General features: G+C 42.1%; 2 protein-coding genes across 3 annotated transcripts in view; one reads left to right on the forward strand and one right to left on the reverse strand.

Annotated features, from left to right (window-relative positions):
- Ift25 (intraflagellar transport 25) overlaps positions 1-232 on the reverse strand; it is a 28,667-nt gene extending 28,435 nt beyond the window's left edge. Inside the window, exon 1 of one of the 2 annotated variants that reach the window (XM_050136185.1) lies at positions 94-232. The gene's annotated coding sequence lies outside the window, so the exon portion shown is untranslated. Of the gene's footprint in view, positions 1-87 lie in introns of both variants that reach the window. The other variant, XM_050136184.1, reaches the window with a different exon arrangement.
- On the forward strand, positions 60-23,135 carry Lrrc42 (leucine rich repeat containing 42). Its single transcript, XM_050136168.1, has 8 exons — positions 60-201; positions 5,738-6,221; positions 13,769-13,900; positions 14,943-15,061; positions 16,458-16,546; positions 16,987-17,100; positions 20,582-20,666; positions 22,662-23,135. Exons 2-8 carry the CDS (start codon positions 5,752-5,754, stop codon positions 22,913-22,915), a joined length of 1,263 nt encoding a protein of 420 aa, XP_049992125.1. The 5' UTR covers positions 60-201; positions 5,738-5,751; the 3' UTR covers positions 22,916-23,135.
- Positions 23,136-24,153: the final 1,018 nt, after the last annotated feature.

Here is a 24,153-nt window from a genome sequence, read left to right on the forward strand (position 1 = left end):
GCCTCCCCCGCCCCGCTGGTCCCGCGGTCCCGCGGCGCCAGGTCGCCCCCAGCCCCTCCCTCTTGCCACCCTCTGTGTGTGTCCCACCCTCACGGGCTTTGTGGCCTAGGTGCCGAGCCGCCTGCTTCACGGTCAGCCGGGCTGTGGAGGAAGGAGCTGCCTGTGAGGTGCTGCCGCTCGCTGCCCCGGGCAGGGGCACAGGTAGGTGGCGGCCGCGGGCCGGGCCGCTCGCCGAGCCTCCGGCAGGGCAAGGGGACGGGGGCGGGCAGAGTGTGAGGGGCTGGGGGAGGGGAAGGCCCTAGGGACGAGGTGGAGCTCTCCGAGGGAGAGGTGGAAGGATGGAGATGTAGGGGTGTCTGAGGTGGGCTTGAGGGTGGGGTCAGCAGTGTGTGGGGTTAGTCTGAGGGTGTGTGGGAGAATTGGGGTTCTGGGCGGGAGAGGGAACGGATTCAGCTTGGGTGGACTTGGGGAGAGGCTTGGGTGGGAATGCTGGGGAAGGGGCAGAAGAAAAGGGGTTGAGGCGTGCACGGAGGGAAGGAGCTAGGATTGGAATAGGGGGAGGGGTGGGGCTTGGGGGCCGGGAAGAAACAAGTTGAGGCTGTGGGATCGTGAAGTTGGGGATGGTGAGGCTTGAAGAAAGGGGGTTGTGAAGGTTGAGGACGCAAACCCGGGAAAGAGATGGAGAGACTAGGGTGCTGGAGGAACCCCGATGGCGAGAGAGAGGAGGATGGGGGCTGGAAAAGGGCGCGGGGAGGCAGATGGAGGTGGGGATTGAGTCTGGAGGTCCGGGGCCGAATTTGGAGGGGCACGAAAGAGTCTGAGGTGTGAGAGGAAGATGAGTCGAAGAGCTGGGAGTGGTGAATGGGTAAGGTTAGAATTAGGAGGGTGGGGATTTTTTTTTTTTTTTTTGTATGAAAAGCTATGGAGTGGGTCAAACTATCAGGATGTGGGAGAGATTAGCTTGCTCTTGGGGAGAGAGGGGCCTAGATGTGCCTGAGTGTCTGCAGCTTGGGGGGGAACGCAGGTAGGGAAGTGCAAGTTACAGGAAAAAAAAAAGAAGTAGTGGCAAACTGAATAATGGCGGTGACACAGAACAATGAAGGTGAATGGTTAGTTGGTTAGAGATAGTTTAGAACTACTTGCTGTTCGGATTTCAAAAGTCACTGCGTTTTCAGATAAACCAAAGGTGTCTGCAGTCTTGCGATGAAGGTCATGGGTTGACAGATGTTTTCCTGGTGTGTGGATATGGCGGATTTCTGCCGGGGCAGAGAGGAGGAGGAACGCCTCATCCTTAAGACAGCCCTGGTTCTGTTTCCACCCGCTCTTTCCTCAGATGACCACTGTTTTGTTTTTTAATCTATTCCCTGTCCTCTTAACCCCCAGCTTGAGCCAGTGTGTGAGGACCAAGGTGAGGCTGATTTTTGAGTGTTTTAAAGACATTTTTAGGGCTGGGTGTTGTATTTTTATTCTTGAGGTACAGCATCCAGCAAGTGGAAAGATCTTGTGCTTTGGAGTTATGCAGCCCTGTGATTGAATCCAGCCTGTGCCACTCAGCACTTGTGAGCCTTAAGTAAGTTATGCCATTTCTCTGAACCTCTTCATCCATTAAGAGGCAATATTGACCTCATAGAATCCATGACTGCATGACATCATTTTATGCTGTACCCAGCAGTGCTTGCCAGCTGGTAGGTACGTAGTAAATGGTAGCTTTCAATCACGTCTGGTATCATTAACATCTGTCATTTCTTTGGCCTATTTATTATTCTTAAGAGATTGTTAATTGATCTACTGGTTGGGTGGGTGTTCATTTTGATTTTGTTGGTTTTTTTCCCTTCAGATTAACTATAGGCTCAGCTCACAGTTTAAGCACTGTTATCCCGTTGCCTTGTTTCTTCTTTTCCCCCAGTTCACCTGACTGGGATAATTGTTATGCTTTTTCCTTGGAAACTGGCTTCAGGGCTTAAAAACTATCATGTTTAGTTATCAATTATTTTAGCTTGTCTCTTATTTAAAGAAGTTGTAAAGAATTGAACTTTTGTTTGTTTGTTTGGGTTTTTTGCTTTTCCAGGCAGGATTTCTCTGTTGTAGTGTTGGAGCCTGTCCTGGAAGTCACTCTATAGGCCAGGCTGGCTTTGAACTCACAGACATTCTCCTGCCTTTGCCTCCCAAGTCCTGGGATTAAAGGCGTGCGTCGCCGCCACCACCACCCAGTGGAAACTGAAGTTTTAACGTACTAAGGTTACATTTCATTTATTTGAAGAAATGATATGCTCTGTGCTCCCTTTAGCTTCACGTATGGTGATGGCACTACTGAACCAGACTGTTAGCTAGGTCACAACCCTGCTTCTCTGTGGTGGCCGGAAGACCCACCACACTGCTTGTCACTCTGCTAATCTGACGTATAGCTACAAGAGAGCTACACTGAACATTGTTATTCTATTATCTGAATTTTCCAATCTGGATGAGCACCCCCTCCCCCAAGCAAGAAAAGGCTCTGTCTCTTAAGAGGTCAGTTTGTAATAGGCCGCCATGAACAATATCCAGTATAGAAGCTCTACCCTTTATGGTTCTTAAAGTTGAAAGTTCAGACATTCGTTTAATCCTTAGATCATTTTATAGTACCTTACAAACTTCAGGAAGTGCCCTATTGGGAGAATACAGGATGTTAAAAAAAAAAAGTTACCATGATTCCCTAAACTAAGGGTAGTTCTTCAGGTAGTATAATTGAAGAAAGTAAAGCCTTGGATTACTGCCTGGACAAATGGTGTGGATTTACTCTTAAGGAAATACTGAAATTTTTTTGTCATTTAAAAGGAGAGTACTATTTGATGACTAAAGATATGATATAGTCATATAACTGCCCCCTTTTTTGAAAAATGCTCCTTGGAAGGTAAAGGTGTCAGGATTTGGGGTAGAGTGAGGGAATAGCATCCGCACTCTGGTTCCAACCTACTTGTGCCCTCTGCTGGATAGAATCAGACTTCTAATTTTCATGAATCCTTGCCATGCATTCATTCCGTTTTACTCCAAAGTTTGTGGAAGGTTATTGTTAAAGATGAGGATTAAGAGCAGTTCATGTATGTAGAACCTGGGTTTTTGTCTTTTTCTTCCCTCTTTCTGCTTGTCAGAATTCTGGTGTGTTGGTCCACTAAGGTACATTATCTTCCATAGGATTTGCCTTTCTGCTGTTACAGTTAAATCATTAGGCTAAGCATGGTAGCTTATGCCTGTAATCCCAGCCCTTGGAAAGCTGTGGTAGAAGGATCGCTGTGAGTTTGAAGCCAGCGTGGACTATATAGTAAGCTTCAGGCCACTCTAAAATGGTGGTGATGATAAAACATTTTCTTTCCTTCATTCACTCATTTGTTCATTTTCTTGTCTATGTATCAAATAATTTCTTTTTGGGGCCATATCGAGTATCTACTTTCTGATACTTAGAGTTGCCTCTGAAGATCTACTCTTAAAGATCAAAGGATGTTTTCTTTTTCTCCTGGGTAGGATTATGGTCTGTGAAGTCGAAGGAACCAGATACTTGCCCCTGCTGAAAGAAGCGCTTAAAAGAAGTGGGAGGGGGCATCTCTTCAGCAGCAGACCCTGAATGCTGGCAAGAGAAGAGTATGGAGTGTTAGAGCTGGCACAATCACAAGGCTTTTTTTCTTTTTTAAACTGGTTTTTACTTTAGTTGTTTTGTTTTTCTCCCTTGGCAGTACCAGTAGCAATATAGCCCCATCATCTGCTCCGTTTCTACCACCTGCAGAAGAGCTGACAAGTGGGGGGAGGAGCTTGCAGCTGTTGCCTGGAAGAGGCGCTGGCTCCTAGCAACAATATCAGAGCACTAAATCTGCCCCTTTGAGGTCTCATTCAGTTCAGCACATATCTGTTGAGTGCTTACTCAGCACCATGTTAGGCCTGAGTAAGAGATATCAAGTGCCTTTCCTTCAAAGAACTCCGTTTGGGTACAGTAACAAGTGAACATAGTACACAGTGCTAAGTGTTGTGTACAAGGAAACACTGGGAGCTCTGGGAAAACAAGACAGGCATGGACTGGTACAGGGCTTGGAGAAGTTTCCCAGGAGAATGGTGAGTGATGGTTGAGCTGAATGTTAATGATGAGCAGGAAATAGCTAGGTCAGGCAGAACAACCAAAAGCAGTAAACTAAGCCAATTCCAGTGGGTCGAGTGAGTGGCCAGTTTACCCGTGCAGTGTTGGCAGGGCCACAGAATAGGTCTTAGTGGATGAGCTGGAAAGGATGAGGCTCCAGGGCTGGGCTGGGCCCTCTTTCCTGCTGTACTTTATACACATAATTATTCTCAGGAGAAAAATGGATAGTACTGATTCCCACAAACCGGATCGCTGTTTGATCTCCAGAGACTCAGCATTTTTGTCATTCCCTTAATTGTTTGCTGACACTTGTAAGTGGCTTCAGGGCTACGTTGTAGGCATTGTTACAGAAGCTGAGTTCACTCTAAAAGTCAGCCAGAGTCTTTGAGGGATAATTTCAAATCCTTTAAAAATGCTGACAGGCCTACATTACACTAAAATTCACATTTTTTCCCCTTTCTTGTTGTTGAAATAATAATCTGGTCTCTTCACTTTATTTAACATAACCATTTCTCATATAATTTGAAATCTCATTTATCCAAGAAAACAAGTATTTATTACAGTTAATTCTTGGATGCATAATGTCACCAGCGTGACTGAAGAACACCCAACTGCTTTTTTTTTCTTACCTTAGAGTGCTCTAACAGAACCTGAACAGATCTGACACTCTTGAGGACTATAATAACTTTATTTATTCTTTTTTTTGGGGGGAGGGGGGTCTTTACTTTAAATTCATATTCAACATCTTGTTGCTTGTGGTTTACTTAAGGCTTATGGAACTAAACTAGTTCCATAGCATTCCCCACAGGGACTGTAATGTGCCAGAGTCCTGTTATGGAGTCTGGATGAATTAAATGTGGTCTTTCTCTCTGTGTACAAAGCAGCAAAGACAGGCCCAGAAGCAAATCAATAGGACAGCGAGCCAAGTACAACAGAGAGATGTGTGGAAGGTGCCAAAGCAGTCCAGGGTTACTTACTTCTGTCTTTCTTTCTGTGTGTAAACATTTTTAATTCCAAGATTTCAATGTGTTCATAATATCTAATGAAATGGAGTATATACTTTATTTATTAACACCCCAGTGTTGGACATTTAGGTGTTCCTATTGCTCTGCTAACATAAACTGTACTGCTGTGAATTTACTTGTAAAAGAATTGTTGCTGGGGGGGCTGGAGAGATAGCTCAGTGGTTAAGAGCATTGCCTGCTCTTCCAAAGGTCCTGAGTTCGATTCCCAGCAACCACATGGTGGCTCACAACCATCTGTAATGGGGTCTGGTGCCCTCTTCTGGCCTGCAGGCATACACACAGATGGAATATTGTATACATAATAAATAAATAAATATTTTAAAAAAAAGAATTGTTGCTGGCATTTTTGGTAACTTCGGAGTGAATTTTAGAAATGAAATTTGAGCTTAAAATTGTGAAGGATGAGTAGATTATTAAATCGGTGAGAAAAGTGAAAAGAGGCACGTCAGGTAGAAACAGTTAGGTGCCTCATAGTGACAGAGTTCTCAGCAACTGGTGGGTTTTGCTTTCCTTGGTGGTAGGATCATAAAGCTGGGGACATAGTAAGGTGAAATTCATGTTACAGATAACATTTTAATTGGATTTGCTTTCGTGTGCCTTGCTTTTACAGCTGAAATCAAGGCAATGGCTTACTACCTCAACTCAGAAACCCATGTGGATCCGGGGCCCATCTACGTTCGAGAAAATGGGCAGCTCCACATGGTCAATCTGGCTCTGGATGGTGTGAAGAGCAGCCTGCCGAAGCCACGGCCGTTCAGACTCTTTCCCAAAGGCTTTTCTGTGGAGCTGTGCATGAACAGGGAAGACACTGCACAGAAAGAGAAGACTGATCACTTCATCTTCACATACACCCGCGAGGGAAATCTGCGTTACTCTGCCAAATCCCTCTTCAGCCTGGTGTTGGGCTTCATCTCCGACAATGTTGATCACATTGATTCCCTTATTGGCTTTCCGGAGCAGATTGCTGAAAAGCTCTTTTCTGCTGCTGAAGCCAGACAGAAATTCACAGAGCCAGGTGCAGGGCTCAGGGCTCTGCAGAAGTTCACTGAGGCCTATGGGAGTCTGGTGCTTTGCTCGCTGTGCTTAAGGAACAGGTGGGTATTCTCATTAGGATGTTTGAGTACTTCAGTGGATGTGTTTATCCTGCCAGCCTCCGGGGCTTAGTGGGCTTATGAACTCTGCCATCAGACAGTTCTTTCAATTTCAAACTTAAACATTCAAAGTCCAGGCCATTTTAAAGGGAGGGGGGCAATCACCATCTTCCCTCATCTCCTACAACATTTAGCCCTACTTTTAAGAAAATAAGGATTGGGCTGGAGAGATGGCTCACTGGTTAAGAGCATTGACTGTTCTTCCAGAGGACCCTAGTTCAATTCCCAGCAACCTCATGGTGGCTCACAACCATCTGTAATGAGATCTGGCGCCCTCTTCTGGCCTGCAGGCATACAGGGAGGAAGAATGTTGTATACATAATAAATAAATAAAATCTTTAAAAAAAAAAAAAGAAAATAAGGATTAGGTTGCTGCCACAATTCTTTCAATAGATAAAAATATTTTGCAACCAACTTCTCTTTTCCTTTTTTTAAAATTTTTCCATTTGAGGTACAGTTTTGCTATATTGACCAGGCTGGTCTAGAACAGTTGGACTTGCCTGGTAGTGGTGGTGCATACCTTTACTCCCAGCTCTCAGGAGGCTGAAGCAGAAGCAGGTAGATTTGAGGACAGCCAGGTCTACAGAGAGAGTTCTAGAACAGCCAGGCCCACACAGAGAAACCCCGTCTGACAAAAGAAAACACAGCTGGGCTCTAACTGTCGTCCTCCTCAGCTTCTTGAGTACAAGTGTGTACCATCATGCTCCCTTGGAGTCAACTTTTGTCATAAGAGAATACAGGAAAGACAAACTATGACCTGCCAAATATCTCTTGGTATACCCTTGGGAATGTGAAGATTAGTACTCATAATTCTTGGTCCTGTTTCAGTTTAAGAACACTAAATATTGGGGCTGGAGAGATGGCTCAGTGGTTAAGAGCATTGCCTGCTCTTCCAAAGGTCCTGAGTTCAATTCCCAGCAACCACATGGTGGCTCACAACCATCTGTAATAAGGTCTGGTGCCCTCTGCTGGCCTGCAGGCATACACACAGATAGAATGTTGTATACATAACAAATAAATAAATTAAAAAAAAAGAACACTAAATATTGAATGTTAGATTAAAAAGTAACATTAAAAAAATGTGTGATTAAAATTTCAAACATCCCGGGGCTGGAGAGTTGGCTCAGTGGTTAAGAGCACTGGTTATTCTTCCAGAAGACCCAGGTTCAATTCCTAACATCCACATGGCAGCTCACAACTGTCTGTAATTCCTGTTTTAGGGGATCAAACACCCATGGCAAAACACCAATGTACATAAAAATAAATAAATTTTTAATATGTCTGTATATTTTTAAAAAAAAAATCAAACATACAAAAGTTTGGAAATGTTCAGAAAAGTTCCCAGCACCTAAACCTGTCTTCTACTTTTTTTTTAAAATATTTTATTTATTTATTATGTGTACAATATTCTGTCTGTGTGTCTGCCTGCAGGCCAGAAGAGGGCATCAGATCGCATTTCAGATGGTTGTGAGCCACCATGTGGTTGCTGGGAATTGAACTCAGGACCTCTGGAAGAGCAGGCAATGCTCTTAACCACTGAGCCATCTCTCTAGCCCCCCAAACCTGTCTTCTTACAAAGCAGATTTTTTTTTTTACTAATTTTCTGCTGCTCATGTACCTTTATGTATTTATTTGAAATACAATATTTATTTCACTATCATTTAAGAGAATTTTAAGAACACCTACTACTTTTAAAAGAGTAAAAACTAGCAGACAGTTCAATGAGCACAGAAGATTGTAACATCTCTCTCCTCTTATGTTTCCTCTCCCAGAGACCAACTACTGTCTTTTTATTTATTTATTTATTTTGATTACTACAGAGATACTCTGAACATTTACATCTTTTTGTGGCTTTCTAGCGTGTCAAACTGGAAATGTAGATTGCTACATGCTTCATATACCTATGTACCTTTCTTTACAATTTTAAACTCATTTATAATCAGTATTGGGGTTTTTTGTTTGTTTGTTTTTCCAGGCAGAGTTTCTCGTGTAACAGTCCTAGCTGTCCTGGAAGTCACTCTGTAGTCCAAGCTGGCCTCAAACTCACCTACCTCTGCCTCCTGAGGGCTGGGGTTAAAGGCATGAGCCACCACTGCCCAGCCCATCTGAACTTTTTTATAATTAAAAGGCAGTTTGCTATTAGTTCATTTGTGTGTGTGTATGTGGTTCTGAAGATCCAACCTGGACCGTATGTGTGCTAGTTAAGTATTCTATCTGAGACACATTTCTCCAACCTGCCAATTTACCATTAAGATGAATTTAATAAATATGACCTTATAGGTCATATTTTATAAATGAGGCCAGACAAAAGGTATACAATAAAAGAGAGAAAACAATACCAGAAAAATACAAGATAAAACTCATAAAACATGCAGAAAAGCACAACTAGCCTTTATTTAATTGGCTCAAGAGTTAATGATTTCACCCCAGGTCAGGTCACATATATTACTTTAAAAAGGCAAAGCCTAAACCGGGCGGTGGTGGCGCACGCCTTTAATCCCAGCACTCAGGAGGCAGAGGCAGGTGGATATCTGTGAGTTCGAGGCCAGCCTGGTCTAGAAGAGCTAGTTCCAGGGCAGGAACCAAAAAGCTACAGAGAAACCCTGTCTCGAAAATCAAAAAAAAAAAAAAAAAAAGGCAAAGCCTAAAGAACATGCAGAGCGGAATCTTGCATTTGCATGAAGCAGGTATTTCCTGACAGCTCTGTCTGCTGTGGCCTCAGTTGTGGCAGGAAATGGGATTGCTGCCAGTGAAAGGAAAACACTTATCTTGATAAATGACAAAGCCAATTTATTCCACATTTTATCCCCCACCTCATTCTTTCCTTCCTTGGTAGGATCTTGTACTAGCTCGGGTTGACCTTATACAGCCAATCTCCTGCCTCAGCCTCCTAGGTGCTATAGGCATGTGCCACCTTGCCCTACCTCACTCTTATTCCAAGTTATTTATGTTTATTGTAAAAAATTAGAAGGATGAAAAATAAAATTATGTATAAAAACTTCATATTTTGGAAATATAAGAAATTTTACAATCCCACCACAAGAATCATGTTCAGATACATAGTTTTATTCACTTGAGAGTGTATGCTGTACAACTGGTGTTCTACTTTGCTACTTTCCCCAAGTTTTTTTTTTTTACAGCCTAAATATTTCTAATGGTTTGGAAAATGCTATTTGTCCCTATTATTTTGTAGTCTAATTGGTTAGATTGTGAAAATAATCACTTTAATTCACATTTGAGGAGCATATTAATAATGTAACAGCTCCAGTACCAAAATAATGCATAAGTGTAACATTTCTGGAAAGTAGTTTGGCGGTATGTATTGAGAGCCCTAAAAACAGTCACATGATTTGTTCAACCCATGGCTCACTTACTTGTTTGTTTCGGTTTTTTGAGACAAGGTTGCACTGTGAACTTGTGCTTGCACCTCAGTGTAAATCCAGTTGCCCTCAAACTCATGGCTAATCTTTCTCCCTCTTCCCTGACTGAGAATAAGGCATACACCACCATGCTTGACCTATAATTCTACTCATTACCTATTTCAACAGGTATTATGATCCCCTATAAAGTAGCATCCACCTTACAGAGGAAATTTGGGCTTCAAGAAGGTGGCTATTACAAATGTTACAGTGAGAGGAGTCAACCTTCTTGTTTCTGTTCTTCTGGCTTCAAGCATAGACAGGAACTGAAACTTGACTGAAAAAAGAGCCTCTCTTGTGAGCCCAGCCATGATGGCACACAACTGCAATCCTAGTACTCATAAGGCTGAAGTAGAAGGCCCAGGAGTTCATGGCCAGAGTGGGCTACACATTGAGGTCTTGTTTTAAAAATAACTTAATCTGGACATGGTGGCCCACACCTTTAATCCCAATACTCAGGAAGTAGAGGCTCTCTGAGTTCCAGGTCATCCTGGGCTACATAGAGAATTCCAGGACAGCCCAGGCTGCATTGTAGGATTCTGTCTCAAAAAAGGAAATAATAATAATAATTTTTTAAAAATCTATTCAATCTAATGTGATAACAGTATTCTTTGTAGCACTATTTGTAGCAGTGAGAAGCTGAAAGCTAGAGAATTTGTTAAGCACATTATGGTACAGTCAGATAATGAAGTTAAATGATGTGGTAAAATGTTCAAAATGTGATAGATGAAAAAAGTGAACCTAGGCGTAAATAACACCTATAATTCTAGCCCTCAGGAGCTGAGACAGGAAGATTGCAGTGAGTTTAAGGCAAGTTAGGGAGCCAGTATAAGGCCAAAGAGAGCTATGGAACAAAACCCCATTTCTACGATTTAAAAAAATATTTTTTTAGGCAGATTTTTTTTTTTAATTGTTTTGTTTTTCCGAAACAGGGTTTCTCTGTATAGCCCTGGCTGTCTTGGAACTCACTCTGTAGACCAGACTGGTCCTGAACTCAGAGATCCGCCCGCCTCTGCCTCCCAAGGGCTGGGATTAAAGATGTGTATCACCATGCCCAGCTGCAGATGCTCTTTTTAAAGAACTTCATTGTATGTATGAGTAGGTACGTGCATACCATGGCCTGTACGGTGTGCCATGACACACAGAGATTAGAGAACAACCTGTTGAGTTAGCTATTTCTTGGACCTTAGGGATTTTACTTCAGTCCTGAGACATGAATGGCAAATGTTTTGCTGGACATGTTTTTTTTTGTTGTTGTTTTTTTTTTTTTTTTTTTTTTTTTTTTTTTTTTTTTTTTTTTTTTTTTTTTTTTTTTTTTTTTTTTTTTTTTTTTCTGCAACCTACCTGACTGTCCTGAAACTCACTTTGTAGACCAGGCTGGCTTCGAACTGACAAGTGTTGAGATTATAGGTGTGATCTACCACACCTGACCAGATTCCTTTTTTTAAAAAATTTTTATTTTTTTATTTTTTTGGTTTTTTTTTTTTTTTTTTGAGACAGGGTTTCTCTGTAGCTTTGGAGCCTGTCCTAGAACTAGCTCTTGTAGACCACGCTGGCCTCGAACTCACAAAGATCCGCCTGCTTCTGCCTCCCGAGTGCTAGGATTAAAGGCGTGTGCTATCACCGCCCGGCAACAATAATTTTGTAGTACTAATGATTGAATTTAAGGTAATTTGGGGTGACTTAAATTTTTTTTCCTATTTTAATCCAAAATTTTGTTTTAAAAAAAATATTTTTGTATGTTGTTGAAAAAAAAAGAACCTCTAATGTCTATGTGGGAATATTGCAATCGGTTTTATTTTTCTTTGTACTTTCTGTAGTTTTTTAGTCTCTCCCCCATTTACTTTATGATCATGTATTATGTTTATAATAAAATATAGGGAACATTTTCAACATAATCTTTTGATTATGTTTTGTTAAAGCAATTCCAAACTTGGCATTTTTATTCAGGTACAAGTGAGTTTTCAGTTGTTACCTAAACCCTCTCTTTTGACCCAGAAGAACATTTAGAGACCAGGGCTGTGGGGATGTGTTTGCAACCCAGGGCTGCTGTGGCAGAGGATGTACCAACACCAAAGGGGCCAGGCCAGGAGGAAGGACTCTGAGAAAATAATTGAAAATAAGAGAATCAGGCAGGTGAGACATTTGTTTGCGGTCTTATGTCAGGCCCAGAAGCTGTGTGCCAACAGGAGAAGCCATGTCTTCACAGCTGTGCTCCAGCTAGACAAGACTCCTCCGTCGTGCTTTAGTCCAATGGTGGTCACAAAGAGCAAGTGTGTCTTCCTAAAAATATCTTCCTATGTTAATCAAGTAGTTATAACCACCACTATTTAAAGATAATTCTGGAAAAAGAAAGAATGGGAAGATGCAGTCTTATAGCTGGAAAAATTGAAGCTCAGAAGGGTTAAATGATGGAGCAAGTAATTGAAGCTGTTAGAGTAGACACTGGGGCTGGCAGGAAGGCACATTGTGTAAAGAGAGGCACTTACTCCCAATGATACAAGCCTGACAGCTAACAACTCCTCATTCTCTCACCACCCCCATCTCTGTGTGTTCAAACTCAGGTCTGTGTGACGCTAAAATGTGTGTGTGTTGTATTGTTTTTCTAATGTTTGGGCCTGAAGGTCATTTGGAATATTAGCTGCAAACGAGAATCTGGAGCCTTTGTATCCTAGATTAACATTTAGTACTGCCTGTGCCTAGAATGCCAGAGCCTTGAGTTCCATAATGTTTCTTAATCACATTACACAGCATTACTTCCTTCACCCTTATTTCAGAATTACTGAAAATGTTTTGGTAATTGATCAAAGGATGTGTGTTTTCTTTTCTCTAATTACCAGTAATCCCCTAAATCCCCCTTAACACACTTCAGCACTGTGATTGGAAGGTAGAAAACAGCCTTATTTACAGTGCAGCCACAGTAGTCTGAGTAAGTAATGCTTGCTTGTGTCCCCAGCTGAGCTGTCGCTGGCAGCTTAAACTTTTCAATTTAAAGAGGGTCTCAGTACCTCAAACTGTCTACCTAGTAGGTCCATTTGAATACCAATAATTTCAGTTGGCTATAGGAAGGAAAGAGTTTGCCCTTCTGAGTATCCATCCTGTTTTTGGCAGTTAAGATCCTGCTGAGTAAGAGAGCTGTACTCTCACTAACCCTAGCATACTCTTCTGCTGTAGAAACTTCCAGGCCTCCAAAAGGAAAGTATATGAGAAATAGATGGTCTTGGCACTGTCAAACTACCCTAGTATCTTAGAAACCTCTTCTCTGTTTCTGTCACACCTAATCCCTTTTATTTTTTTTTCCCCACTGACCTCATTAGAAATAAATGGACAACTAGAAGGCAGGGCAGAGCCCAGCCAGGCTGTGAAATGCCATCTTGATCTCCTTTCCTCTCCAGAGGCCTCCCTGATGCTTCCTGATAACCACTTGGCAAGGTGCTCCATTGTCATTAAATCACTCATGCTCATAGTTTGTCTTAGTAAGCATCCAAATGAGAATCATGCTGCCACATACTTTCGGGCTAGTTAGGGTAACAGAGCTCCAGTGGTGTGGACAGGCGCTCAGACTTAAGGGTTGGTAGGAAGATAAAATGTGATCTGCTAGATAACTTTTGAAATATTTTAGAATATATGTAGATCAAAGCTTGGGCTCATGCCTATAATTGAGGCAGGATATTTATGCGTTCATGGCGAGCCTAGATTACAGAGTGAGACCCTTCCTCAAAAAAAAAAAAAAAAAAGAGTAATTGAAATTTTGAGTGTACTAAAGAGTTTGGAAATTTCCAGGGGAAATCCCAGCACTACCACTAAGGTCTGACTAATTACAAACTGGATGTTTTTTCTTGTGGCTTGCCTTGTCATGCACTTCTCTTTATTTAGAATGTTTGTCCCACCATTGTGCACCAAGCTTTTTGAGGTATGTATTAATTAGTCCTGCTCATGTGATACAGTGTCAGGGATGTGAGCTAATTTCATGGTACTCTGGGATTGTGGCACGTTTTTTGTGCCACAAGGCCACAAATCATAAGTTCTAAAAGATAAGATAAGCTCTTGATTGCTCTCCACACCACACAGGTATTTGGTGATTGCAGAAAAACTTGAAGAAATCAAGTCTTTCCGGGAGCTGACTCGCCTGGATCTTTCCTGTTGCAAGCTTGGAGATGAACATGAACTTCTAGAACATCTCACCAATGAGGCCCTGTCTAGGTACCAGCCTGCTGTCGCTTTAAATAATTGTTTTATTTTTAAAAGGATGAGCCAGTGGGATCATCTTAAGGAATGCAACTTAGTTTCCTGTGTTTATTTAATAATTGTTTTTCTAAAATCTTTTGAACCTTTGTTTACTTGATATAGCAATATAAATTGAATAACTCTTAGAATTGATTTGTTCTTTTTTTCTGATTAACCTTTACTTCACCTGTAGTAATTGAAACCATCAGGACTAAAAAATGTTGTTCCATATTTGTCCATTCCTAGTTTATTATAGCAAGAGATAAAAAATTGGGACTGGAAACCTGACTCATTGGGTAAAGTCACTTGTCACCAAGCCTGATGAGCTGAGCTCAATTCCCAGAACCCTTAGGGTTGAGAGAACCAATTCCCACAGCTGTCCTCTGACCCCCACACTTTCACCATGGTATATCTATCCCTCCCACTGTCCACACACAAAACTAAATACATGTAACAAAAATTTGGGACTGGAAAGACGGCTCAGTGGTTAAGAGCACTTGCTGCTCTTGGAGAGGACCTAGGTTCAGTTCCCAGCACCCTCATGGTGGTTCACAGTTGTCTATAATTCCAGTTCCAAAGGATTTTATGCCCTCTTCTAGCTTCCTCAGGTACCAGGTACACACATGGTGCACAGACATGCATGCAACCAAAACATGGTACATAAAAAATTTATTTTAAGGGGGCTGGAGAGATGGCTCAGAGGTAAGAGCACTAGCTGTTTTTCCAGAGGTCCTGAGTTCAATTCTCAGCAACCATAATGAGACCTGGTGCCCTTTTCTGGCCTGCAGGTATACTTGTAGACAGAATACTGCATACATAATAAATAAATCTTAAATTATTTTAAGAAATTTAAAGTTCAAGAACAGCAGCAGCAGGAAAGGATAGTTAAAACAGAACAACAGCTTAGTAGGATTTGGGTAGACTTTTATAATATTTAGAGGCGGTAATATTTTGTTTTTAAGTGAAATATCTAAAAACAGTATTTAAGTAATACTTTTTGTGGACTTTGTTTCTCTAGTGTAACTCAGCTCCACTTGAAGGATAATTGCTTATCTGATGCCGGCATTCGGAAAATGACAGCACCAGTAAGAGTGATGAAAAGAGGCCTTGAGAACCTAACGCTGTTAGATTTATCATGTAAGTTATGGGATAGCAATGTCTGGAGAATGGCTTTAGGGTCATCATCCCTCTCATCTGAGAGGATAAAAGGCAGCTGACCTTCTAGGAGCCACAGTAGCCTAGTGGCAGGACTGAAGCCAGAGGCTCTTGACTCCTGGCCCAGTGCCTTGAGCATCTTATCACCACTTTCTACAGGGAGCAAAAGGCTTTTCAGATTTCCCTTGCCATTCAGTGTATCGCCAATTTAAGAGCATATATAAGGATATTTGCTGTACTTTGAGTCACTGGTCCATGGCACCTGTCATTTAGGTTCTTTTCATCAGTATTTATTTAACAAGAAGCTGAATAAATCCACTCTTGTGGTAATTTTAGATTACCCAGATTCTCTGGGCGGTGGTGGCACATGCCTTTAATTCCACCACAGATGGATCTCTGTGATTTCAAGGCCAACCTGGTCTACAGAGTGAGTTCCAGGACTGCCAGGGTGGTTACACAAGAAACCCTATATCAAAAAAAGGAAAAAAAAATAGCCAGATCCATTGACTCCGGTGGTAAAGTCAGCAGTTGGAGAGTCCAGCAACACCATCTGTGGCAAGGTGGGTTGGTTCCCAGTGAGTGGAAACTGCGAGGCAAGAGAAGATGACGGCTTTGTACCCTTGGGCAAGTTACTTGACTTCTCTGCGCCTTGGATTTGGCCTCTGCACAGTAACGTTATTGAATCCCCTGGCGTACTTCCTAGGGAAGTTACCTATTTGGTAAATACTTTTTGAGCATCTGCTGTATAGCTGGCACTGTGTCTAGCATTCCTAGAGGAAATGGCTAAAGCAGCATCCTCTGATGTGAGAAAGTAATATGTAAGAAAAGCTTCTGGAAAAACACGAGGTAGTAGTCCCTTTGTAAGTCCGTTGGAAGTCTTTTTTTTTTTTTTTTTTTTTTTTGGTTTTTCGAGACAGGGTTTCTCTGTGGTTTCAGAGCCTGTTCTGGGACTAGCTCTTGTAACCAGGCTGGGCTCAAACTCACAGAGATCCACCTGCCTCTGCCTCCCAAGTGCTGGGATTAAAGGCGTGCGCCACCACCGCCCGGCCCTTGGAAGTCTTTTCAAACTAAACACATGCCTTTGCTTCAGAGGTGAATGGTGATGCACAGAGGTACAAACCATTTCATTTGTTTCACGCAGCCCCACTGGAGTTGTTTGGGATTACTGCTTGATCATACATCTTTCTGCCCATCCAAGGCCTAGGCAGTTGGAGCCATGAAGGGTCTAGTGTGGCTTCTTTGTGTTGTAAGAATTTGCTCTGCAGAGTTCACCCACTGTACTTTATAGCTTATTATTGTCTGGATTTTTTTTTCTGAGTTTACTGTGGGGGTTTTACCAACAGTTATGACAGAATGCTGCCTTATTTTTGACATCTAGGTAACCCTGAGATCACAGATGCTGGAATTGGATACCTATTTTCTTTTAGAAAACTAAACTGCTTAGATATATCTGGTACAGGATTAAAGGTAAGGCTTTTGGTTTCTTTCATTTTTACAGAATTTATGATTTGGTACTTTGCTTTTGTTAATTGGTGTTTAGAAAGAGGTATTATTTATGATGGCCTTCTTTTGTTTTTGTTTTGCTTTTTTGAGATACAGTATTACTATGTAGCCTTTCCTGGACTTGAATTTCCCATGTAGCCCAGGCTGGCCTCAAATTTACAGCAATCCTTAGCTTATTAGAATACTGGAATCACAGGCCCAGGTCACCATACCCAGCTGTTTTGGTGTTTTGGTTTCATTGGATAGCCCGGGCTGGTTTGGAATTCATGATCCATTGCCTCAGTCTCCCTGGTGTTGGAATTACAGGTGTGTACCACCACACTTAATTTATGGTGGGCTTTGCTACTAACAGCAAGTAAGAATTGGAGAATGTATTCACGTCTTTGGTGTTTCTCCCTCCCTAGGATATCAAAGCTGTCAAGGACAAGCTCCAGACACATATAGGCCTTGTTCACTCCAAAGTGCCTTTGAAGGAATTTGATCATAGTAACTGCAAAACAGAAGGATGGGCTGACCAGGTACTCCAGACTTTTCACTACAGTGTTCATTTTTATTCTAAAAATTGAATAAACATTAACCCTTTTGATACTCTTTTGGCTTCATTGTAGTCTTCACCTCAGTCAGCATTGGTGATAGACTGTTACAGACCCATCTTCTTATGTAGTACTGGATTTTAATGAGTTATATGTTTTTCTCTGCTCCCGCCTCTCCCCTTCAACTCTCTCCCTTGGTCCCCGTGCTCCAAATTTACTCAGGAGATCTTATCTTTTTCTACTTCCCATAAATTAGATCCATGTCTCTCTTAGGGTCCTCATTGTTTTCTAGGTTCTCTGGGATTGTGTATTGTAGGCTGGTTTTCTTTATGTTTAAAAGCCACTTATGAGTGAGTTCTTATGATATTTGTCTTTCTGGGTCTGAGTTATCTCACTCAATATGATGTTTTCTAGCTCCATCCATTTGCCTGCAAATATCAACATGTCATTATTTTTTCTGCTGTGTAGTACTCCATTGTGTAAATGTACCACATTTTCCTTATTCATGGATGTCAGATCTTAATATTCCCTGCTCTGGTTGATAGACTGGGTGCCATGCCTAGAATGCTGTCTTATTCTACAAATGATTCAGGAAATAAGTAAATTATGGCTTGCTATGCAAAAAATAAAGAAGATCTGATCTAATTGTTTTTTTAACAGTGTACTACACTCCACAGAGAATTAGCTGGTGTCACACACTGTAAAGGGTTCAAATCTGACTCTTCCCTTTCTTTTGGACTTCTTTTTCCATAGCCTTCGAGAGGAGTCTCTTGGTCTTTCTCTCTCTTGGCGTTTGCCATTGAAAAACCTGGACTTTGACTGTCTTGATTTCATAATGCCCTTGTCCAGATTGGTAAAGTACAGCCTTGAATTCAGAAAGTACCAGGTAGATGGCAGTTCACCTGTGTGGGCACCTTTCCCCTTCAGACACTTAACAGTTGTTTCCTGGTGGAAACGTGGAAGACTTTGTCCTGAGTCTCTCCCTGGCTTTAAACCAGAAGGCATGATAGTGAACCTGTCCAGCTGCCTGAATATATTATCACCTCCTGTAGATAAGAAGATAGACCTATGTCGAGTGTTTCAGAAGCACTTGAAGCTGGCTCCAGACTGGGCACGATGCAGTAATTACTAGAGTGGAACCCAGGTTGCATCCCAGGTGCATCTAGAAGACTTGGACACATGTGGGATGCTCTTGCCAGGACCTCCTATAAGTTGGTAGCAAGTGTCATGGTGGAAAGAACATAGGTTGTGGAGTCAGAGACTGAGATTTGAGAGTTCTGCCTCATAAACCCAATAGCAAAAACAGGATTTCTCTTTGGGTTTAGTACAGATCAAATAAAACACCTAACACTGTGACCTCAAAGTAATTGACTGGGCCAGCATAGCTTCCTGCCATCACCCAGGACCTCCAGGGCTTGAGAGAGTACTTTCCATCCTCCTGTTAATCTTCTATGGGAACTCCAGCCTGACCCATCCCTGAAGAGGGAAGCTGTCTAACAGGAGCCCACTTCCTTTTCTCTCTCCAAATTTCCTCTACTTTTCCAACCATACTCCACTTCCCTCCTTTCTAAAGGAAATAACTATGCCAGTTTATTCCAGTGGTCAGCCCTTGTTTATTTTTTTCTTTCAGTCTTATTCCTGAAGGCCTTCAGCTTCCTGTGTCACAAGTATTATATTCCCTTGCTTCCTCACCACCATATCCCCAGTGTTACTTCCTGATGGTGATGGCATTCTGTATGGAAATGTCAGTTATTCTTATTCTAGTGAGTCCCTCCACCCCAGTGTTCTTAGCTCTTGTCCCTCTTTGGTGCCTTCCTTGCGATGTGGTTTTAGCCTCCACTTCTATACTTAAGTGTCTCTGGAAGCTGCCAGATAGCCTTTATGTGACTTAATATAAACATGCATACCTCAGGGTTTTTCTCTCTCAGCTGATTCCTCTTTCTTTTCTCATTTATACCTCTAGTTCCCTGGTGATCTTAAGTTTCTCAGTGTCCTGAAAGAATGTCTCACATCTATCAGAAACCAAATATATTCCCAAATATTATCTACAAGATTCTTTCTGGCACCTCAAAGTCGGTTTATCCAAACTTGCTTTCTTTTTCTGTATTCACAGTTAGCCCTTCTGTTTCTGTTAGTGGAAGGATCGTGTCTTTATTTCCTACTAAATCACAAAATTGATTTAGTCCATCTTGGCTTTCCCTTGGACTAGTACCCATTTTCTATAACCAGGAAATATTGAAGGGTTCATAACCAATATATTCCAAGTACTTTCTGCATGATAGACAGTGATAGACCCTTCATGCGATTCTTTAACATCTCTGTGACTTATTCCATTACTAAGCTCTATGTAACATGTCAAGATTCAGAAATTAAATCCAGAGGTAAGGGCCCTCTGCCTAGTAAATGTGCTATTATAACTTGTGGTTTTATTTGTATCGTGAGTCTCACTGTGTATCCTAAATGAGCTCAAATTCACAGTTCTGGAACTACAGTTGTACTCCACCATGCTAGGTCTGTATTCTTAATGCTTGGACTACTCTGTATCTGCAAGTGTTTTTCCTCGTTTGTGGTCATCATCGTTGCATTGCATTACTAAGAAATATTAGATGCAAAGTCCTTGTTACTCAAGATATGCTGAAATGATCATTTAGTTTTCATTTTGTCATGTATGTTTTATATTCAGTCAAATTTCTAAAGAATTAGCAATAGCTAATAAGTAAAATTACATTTGTAACAGTTAAAAATAGTAATTGAGGGGCTGGAAAGATGATTCAGAGGGTGAGAGCACTGACTGCTTTTCCAGATATACTGAGTTCAATTCCCAGCAACCACATGGTGACTCACAACCATCTGTAATGAGATCTGGTGCCCTCTTTTGGCCTGCAGCATACGTGCAGACAAAACGCGTATAGATAATTAATAAATAAATCTTTAAAAAATAGAAATTGACATGCTACGAGAATACAGAAATGTGGGCATTCTGCACACATAGATGAGATGAGCTATTACAGATTCATTTCAAGGCATAAGAAGGGTCTGGGGGTATGTGAAAAGTAATATAACCAAGATTTTAGACTTTAGTGTTCAGTTTAAAGATGGGCAATTCGTGCAGTTGATTCCTAGTTTAGAACAAGAGTGGAACTGGGCAGGAGTGGGCTCAGCAGACTGACCTGCATCACACAGATACACAGATCGTCATACTTGCGTGTCCAGTCTGACCTGCATCACACAGATACATAGATCGTCATATTTGCGTGTCCAGTCTGACTTGATTCTTAGAAACAAAATTTATCAATGGGTTTGTGTTTCAAGAAAGGGAGTAAAGACTAGCTCAAAAGTATAGTGCTTTCCTCCCTGGTTTAAAAAAAAGAGGAGAAAAAAGGGAAGAGACCAAGGGGAACGGAGAAAGTTTGAGATTAAGACTGCAAATTTTGGTTTGGGTTCAAATCTTCCAAATTCCTTTTAGATCGTTCTACAGTGGGAGCGAGTGAGCGTGGAAGCTGTGCGGCAGCGGAAAGATGCGGAGCCTCGGAAGTCAGCCCAGTGCTTCTGTGAGGAATTCTTTGTTTTGGAGTTTTTGCTCTTGGGATTTACACTCTTAAAACACTCAGCCTGTCCAGGTAGTGGTGGCGCACACCTTTAATCCCAGCACTTGGGAGGCAGAGGCAGGAGAATCTCTGTGAGTTCAAGGCAAGCCTGGTCTACAGCACCAGTTCCAGGACAGGAACCAAAGCTACACAGAAAAACACTGTCTCAAAAAAACAAAACAAAACAAACAAACAAAAAACAACAGAAAGAAAACAGCCTGTCTTCTCTCTGAGGGAAAATTAATTGTAATAGTATTGTCTTATTTATGACCATTAAAACAAATCATTCCCTCAACGTCGCCTACAGTGTAAACAGCACCATCAGAAAAGTTGCTTTTTATTACCTTTGTCTGTCTCGTCCCAAAGAAGACTTGTAGTGGCACAAAAGAAACAGAGCACAGATTGTCACCAACAGGTAGAAGCAGGACTAGGGTTGTAGTTCAGTGGACAAGGGTCACCTAGCATCGGCAAGGCCCTGGATTCAATCTCACCTAGAGAAAAAAGAAGTGAAACCCAAGTGCCCTTCAATAGACAGATGTATGAACTGAATGCAGTATTTATGTACAAGGGATTGTGATTCAGTCTTAAAAAGTAAGGACGTTTTGGGCTAGAGAAATGTCCCCGTGGTTAAGAGTGCACACTACTCTCACAGAGCACCTAAATTCAGTTCTCAGCAGCCGTGCCAGGTGGCTCATGACTGCCTGAAACTCCTCCACCTCTGAGGGACCCAACATACATGGTCTCCCAGGTTCCTACATTCATGTGTACATACTTATATACATACATACAATTAAAAATGATACAAGTTTTTTATTTTTTCAAGGTAAGGACATTTTGACAAATGAGCCTTGAAGACGTGTTACATGAGATAAGGCAGTCATGATAGGACATATACTGTGTTATGATTGTTCCTTTGTGAGCTTCCCAGAGCATCGGGGTCATTGAAAAATAGTGGTTGGATGGAGGAAGTAGGGGATTACTGTTTAATTGCTACAGACTTTTAGTCTACAAGATAAAGAGTTCTGTGGACTGCTAAGATGGCTCATTGGGTAAACGTGCTTGCCATGCAAACCTAGCAGCCTGAGGGTGCTCCCAGATCTCATGGTGGAAGGGAGCACTAACTCCGAAAGTTGCCTCTCACCTCTGTACATGCACATGTACAGGCACATGTGTGCACACACACACACACACACAAACACAGAGTAACGGAGGGAATAAAGTGTCTGGAGGGCAGGGGCTGCAGCTGGTGGGAGAATGCTTGCCTGGCATGCTTAAGGCCCTGGTCCATCCAGCTCTGAAAAAAGAAAAGTTCTGAAGATAGGCTAAAACGGTGAATTCTGTTGTGTTTTTTGTCATTTTAAACAAGAATTATTTGATAAACTGAAGGAAACAATAGAGATGACAAAATAAGATCCTAGGACAGCCAGGCATTGTGACACACACCTTCAATGCCAATCAGGAGGCAGAGGCAGGTGGATCTCTGTGAGTTTGAGGCCAGTCTACAGAGTGAGTTCCAGGACAGCCAGGACTACACTAAGAAACTGTCTTGGGGTGGGGGTGGGGTGACTTCTAGGACATAACAGACACTCCAGAGGCAGATCATGTGCCTCGGAGGGCACAGCCAGGTCCAGGTTTTGAAAGAAAAAAAGAAGCCAACAATTTGTGAGGTTTGAGGATGTTCCTGACCCTGACATTTTATATACATTATTTATTTCTGTGTCATTCTGTGTAGGAAGCTGAGAAGATTTTGATTCTTGGGGTATTAGTTAGACTCACTTAAACCCAGTAAGAACCTACTAAGTATCTCTGCCTTGGTAGGGTTTCCACCACCCATGCTGCCCAGCACTCAGCCCAGACCACCCCAGGGCCTCATCTTAGTCCTAGGCAGTCTCTCAGACTTTTGGCACCCTGACCCACCAGTACAGAAAACTCCTCACTAGCCCCTTAATACTCTTACAGATCAGAAACGAGCTCTCACGGAAGCCTCAAGGAAATGTCCCCTGGCAGACACCCACATGAACTCTTCTGGAAAACTCCAGTTCTATAGGGAGAAGGCTCCGGACTGCCATGGGCCACTGTTGAGCCAAGAATCAAAGAAGAGCAAGAAGAGAGCTTTCGAGGAGTCAGAGGAGAAGCAGAGCACAGCACAGCCGGCCAAGCAGAAGTGTATGTGTCTGACCGTGGAAGACTGGGACTTGCTGAATTCCTACTGACAACACATACCGTCAACCTTTCCCCTCATCTCAGCACATGAGGAGGAGAGACTGCTGGTGATTTTCCTTTGGTTTGGATTTACTTATGGTATTAGCATAGCAAACAGATATTTCTACTTTTGTGGTGGGGGAGGGGGATGATATGGACGTATGTAATAATTTCTAATGTATATTTTCAATACATAGTAATTTTTTCAATAAACTCTTTTGCTCTCGTTGAGTTCTGCTTGTGGATTGCAGATTGAAACCATAGGAAGCAGCACCATGAGAACTAACACGTTTGGCTTCGTTTGCTCCTGCTATGGTTTGGCACAGCTGACAGAACAGAGATGAGAATGAAGCTGCCACTGATGGGATGCTGCCCTGGGCATGCGCTAGCCTCATAGCAAGCAGAAATGAAACTAGCTGAAATGTAGAGCCAAGAACATTCAACCTCGAGTTAAGAGTCATGTTTAATGTCACAGAGCTTACAAGTGGAAGTTAGGGTTTACACTCCTGTCTAGTTGGCTGCAAAGTCCATTTTGTTACATTTACTCTCAACAGTAGTTAACATTTATAGAAGTCCTAGCCATTGAGGGTATTCATCAAGATCCCAGTGACTCATAGCAGCCTTGGAAGTAACAAGACAGAAGCTTTTCCATCTTAAGACCTACTGAGAAAGACCCAATGATAAATATTGTAGGTTTTTCAGGCCACAGGAATTTTGTTACAAATATCAGCTATACACAGTAAATAAATACGACTGCCTGCCAATACATTTTTGTTTACAAAGACAGGTGACTGGCAGATTAGCCAGAGTGTGGGTGTGTGCCACCACACCTGACACCTGGGGGCACTTGTTAAGAAGCAGGCACCCTTGTAAGGACTGTACAGTTGAGGCAGCTTAGCAAGCAACAGTTTGCTGGTGGTAGTAGCACACTGCTTTAATCCCAGCATGCGGGAAGCCAAGGCAGGTGGATCTCTGAGTTCCAGGTCAGCCTGGTTTACATAGCGAGTTCTAGTACCACCAAAGCTACACAGAAAATCCCTGTCTCGGGCGGGGAAAAAAAGGGTCAGCTTGAGCAGGTCTGAAGGAGGCTTATGATTCATAATTTCTAGTTGAGTATGACACATACCTATCATCAAAATTTGGAGATTCATAATTTCTAGTTGAGTACGACACATACCTATCATCAAAATTTGGAGGTGGAGGCAGGAAGGTCAGGCATTCAAGGCTAGGCTGGGTGACATTTAAGGAA

The sequence above is a fragment of the Alexandromys fortis genome, unplaced genomic scaffold (assembly GCF_014885135.2).
Source record: "Alexandromys fortis isolate MF-2015 unplaced genomic scaffold, M_Fortis_MF-2015_v1.1 scaffold_13, whole genome shotgun sequence".
In the NCBI taxonomy this organism is placed as follows: Eukaryota; Metazoa; Chordata; class Mammalia; order Rodentia; family Cricetidae; genus Alexandromys; species Alexandromys fortis.

Bases quoted from the DNA above. Each gene is read 5' to 3' on its own strand.
- Lrrc42 (XM_050136168.1), top strand. From the start codon at position 5,752: ATGGCTTACTACCTCAACTCAGAAACCCATGTGGATCCGGGGCCCATC. The intron at 6,222-13,768 runs GTGGGTATTCTC...CACACCACACAG, and splicing joins TCGCTGTGCTTAAGGAACAG to GTATTTGGTGATTGCAGAAA. The intron at 20,667-22,661 runs GTGAGGAATTCT...ATACTCTTACAG, and splicing joins GAAGTCAGCCCAGTGCTTCT to ATCAGAAACGAGCTCTCACG.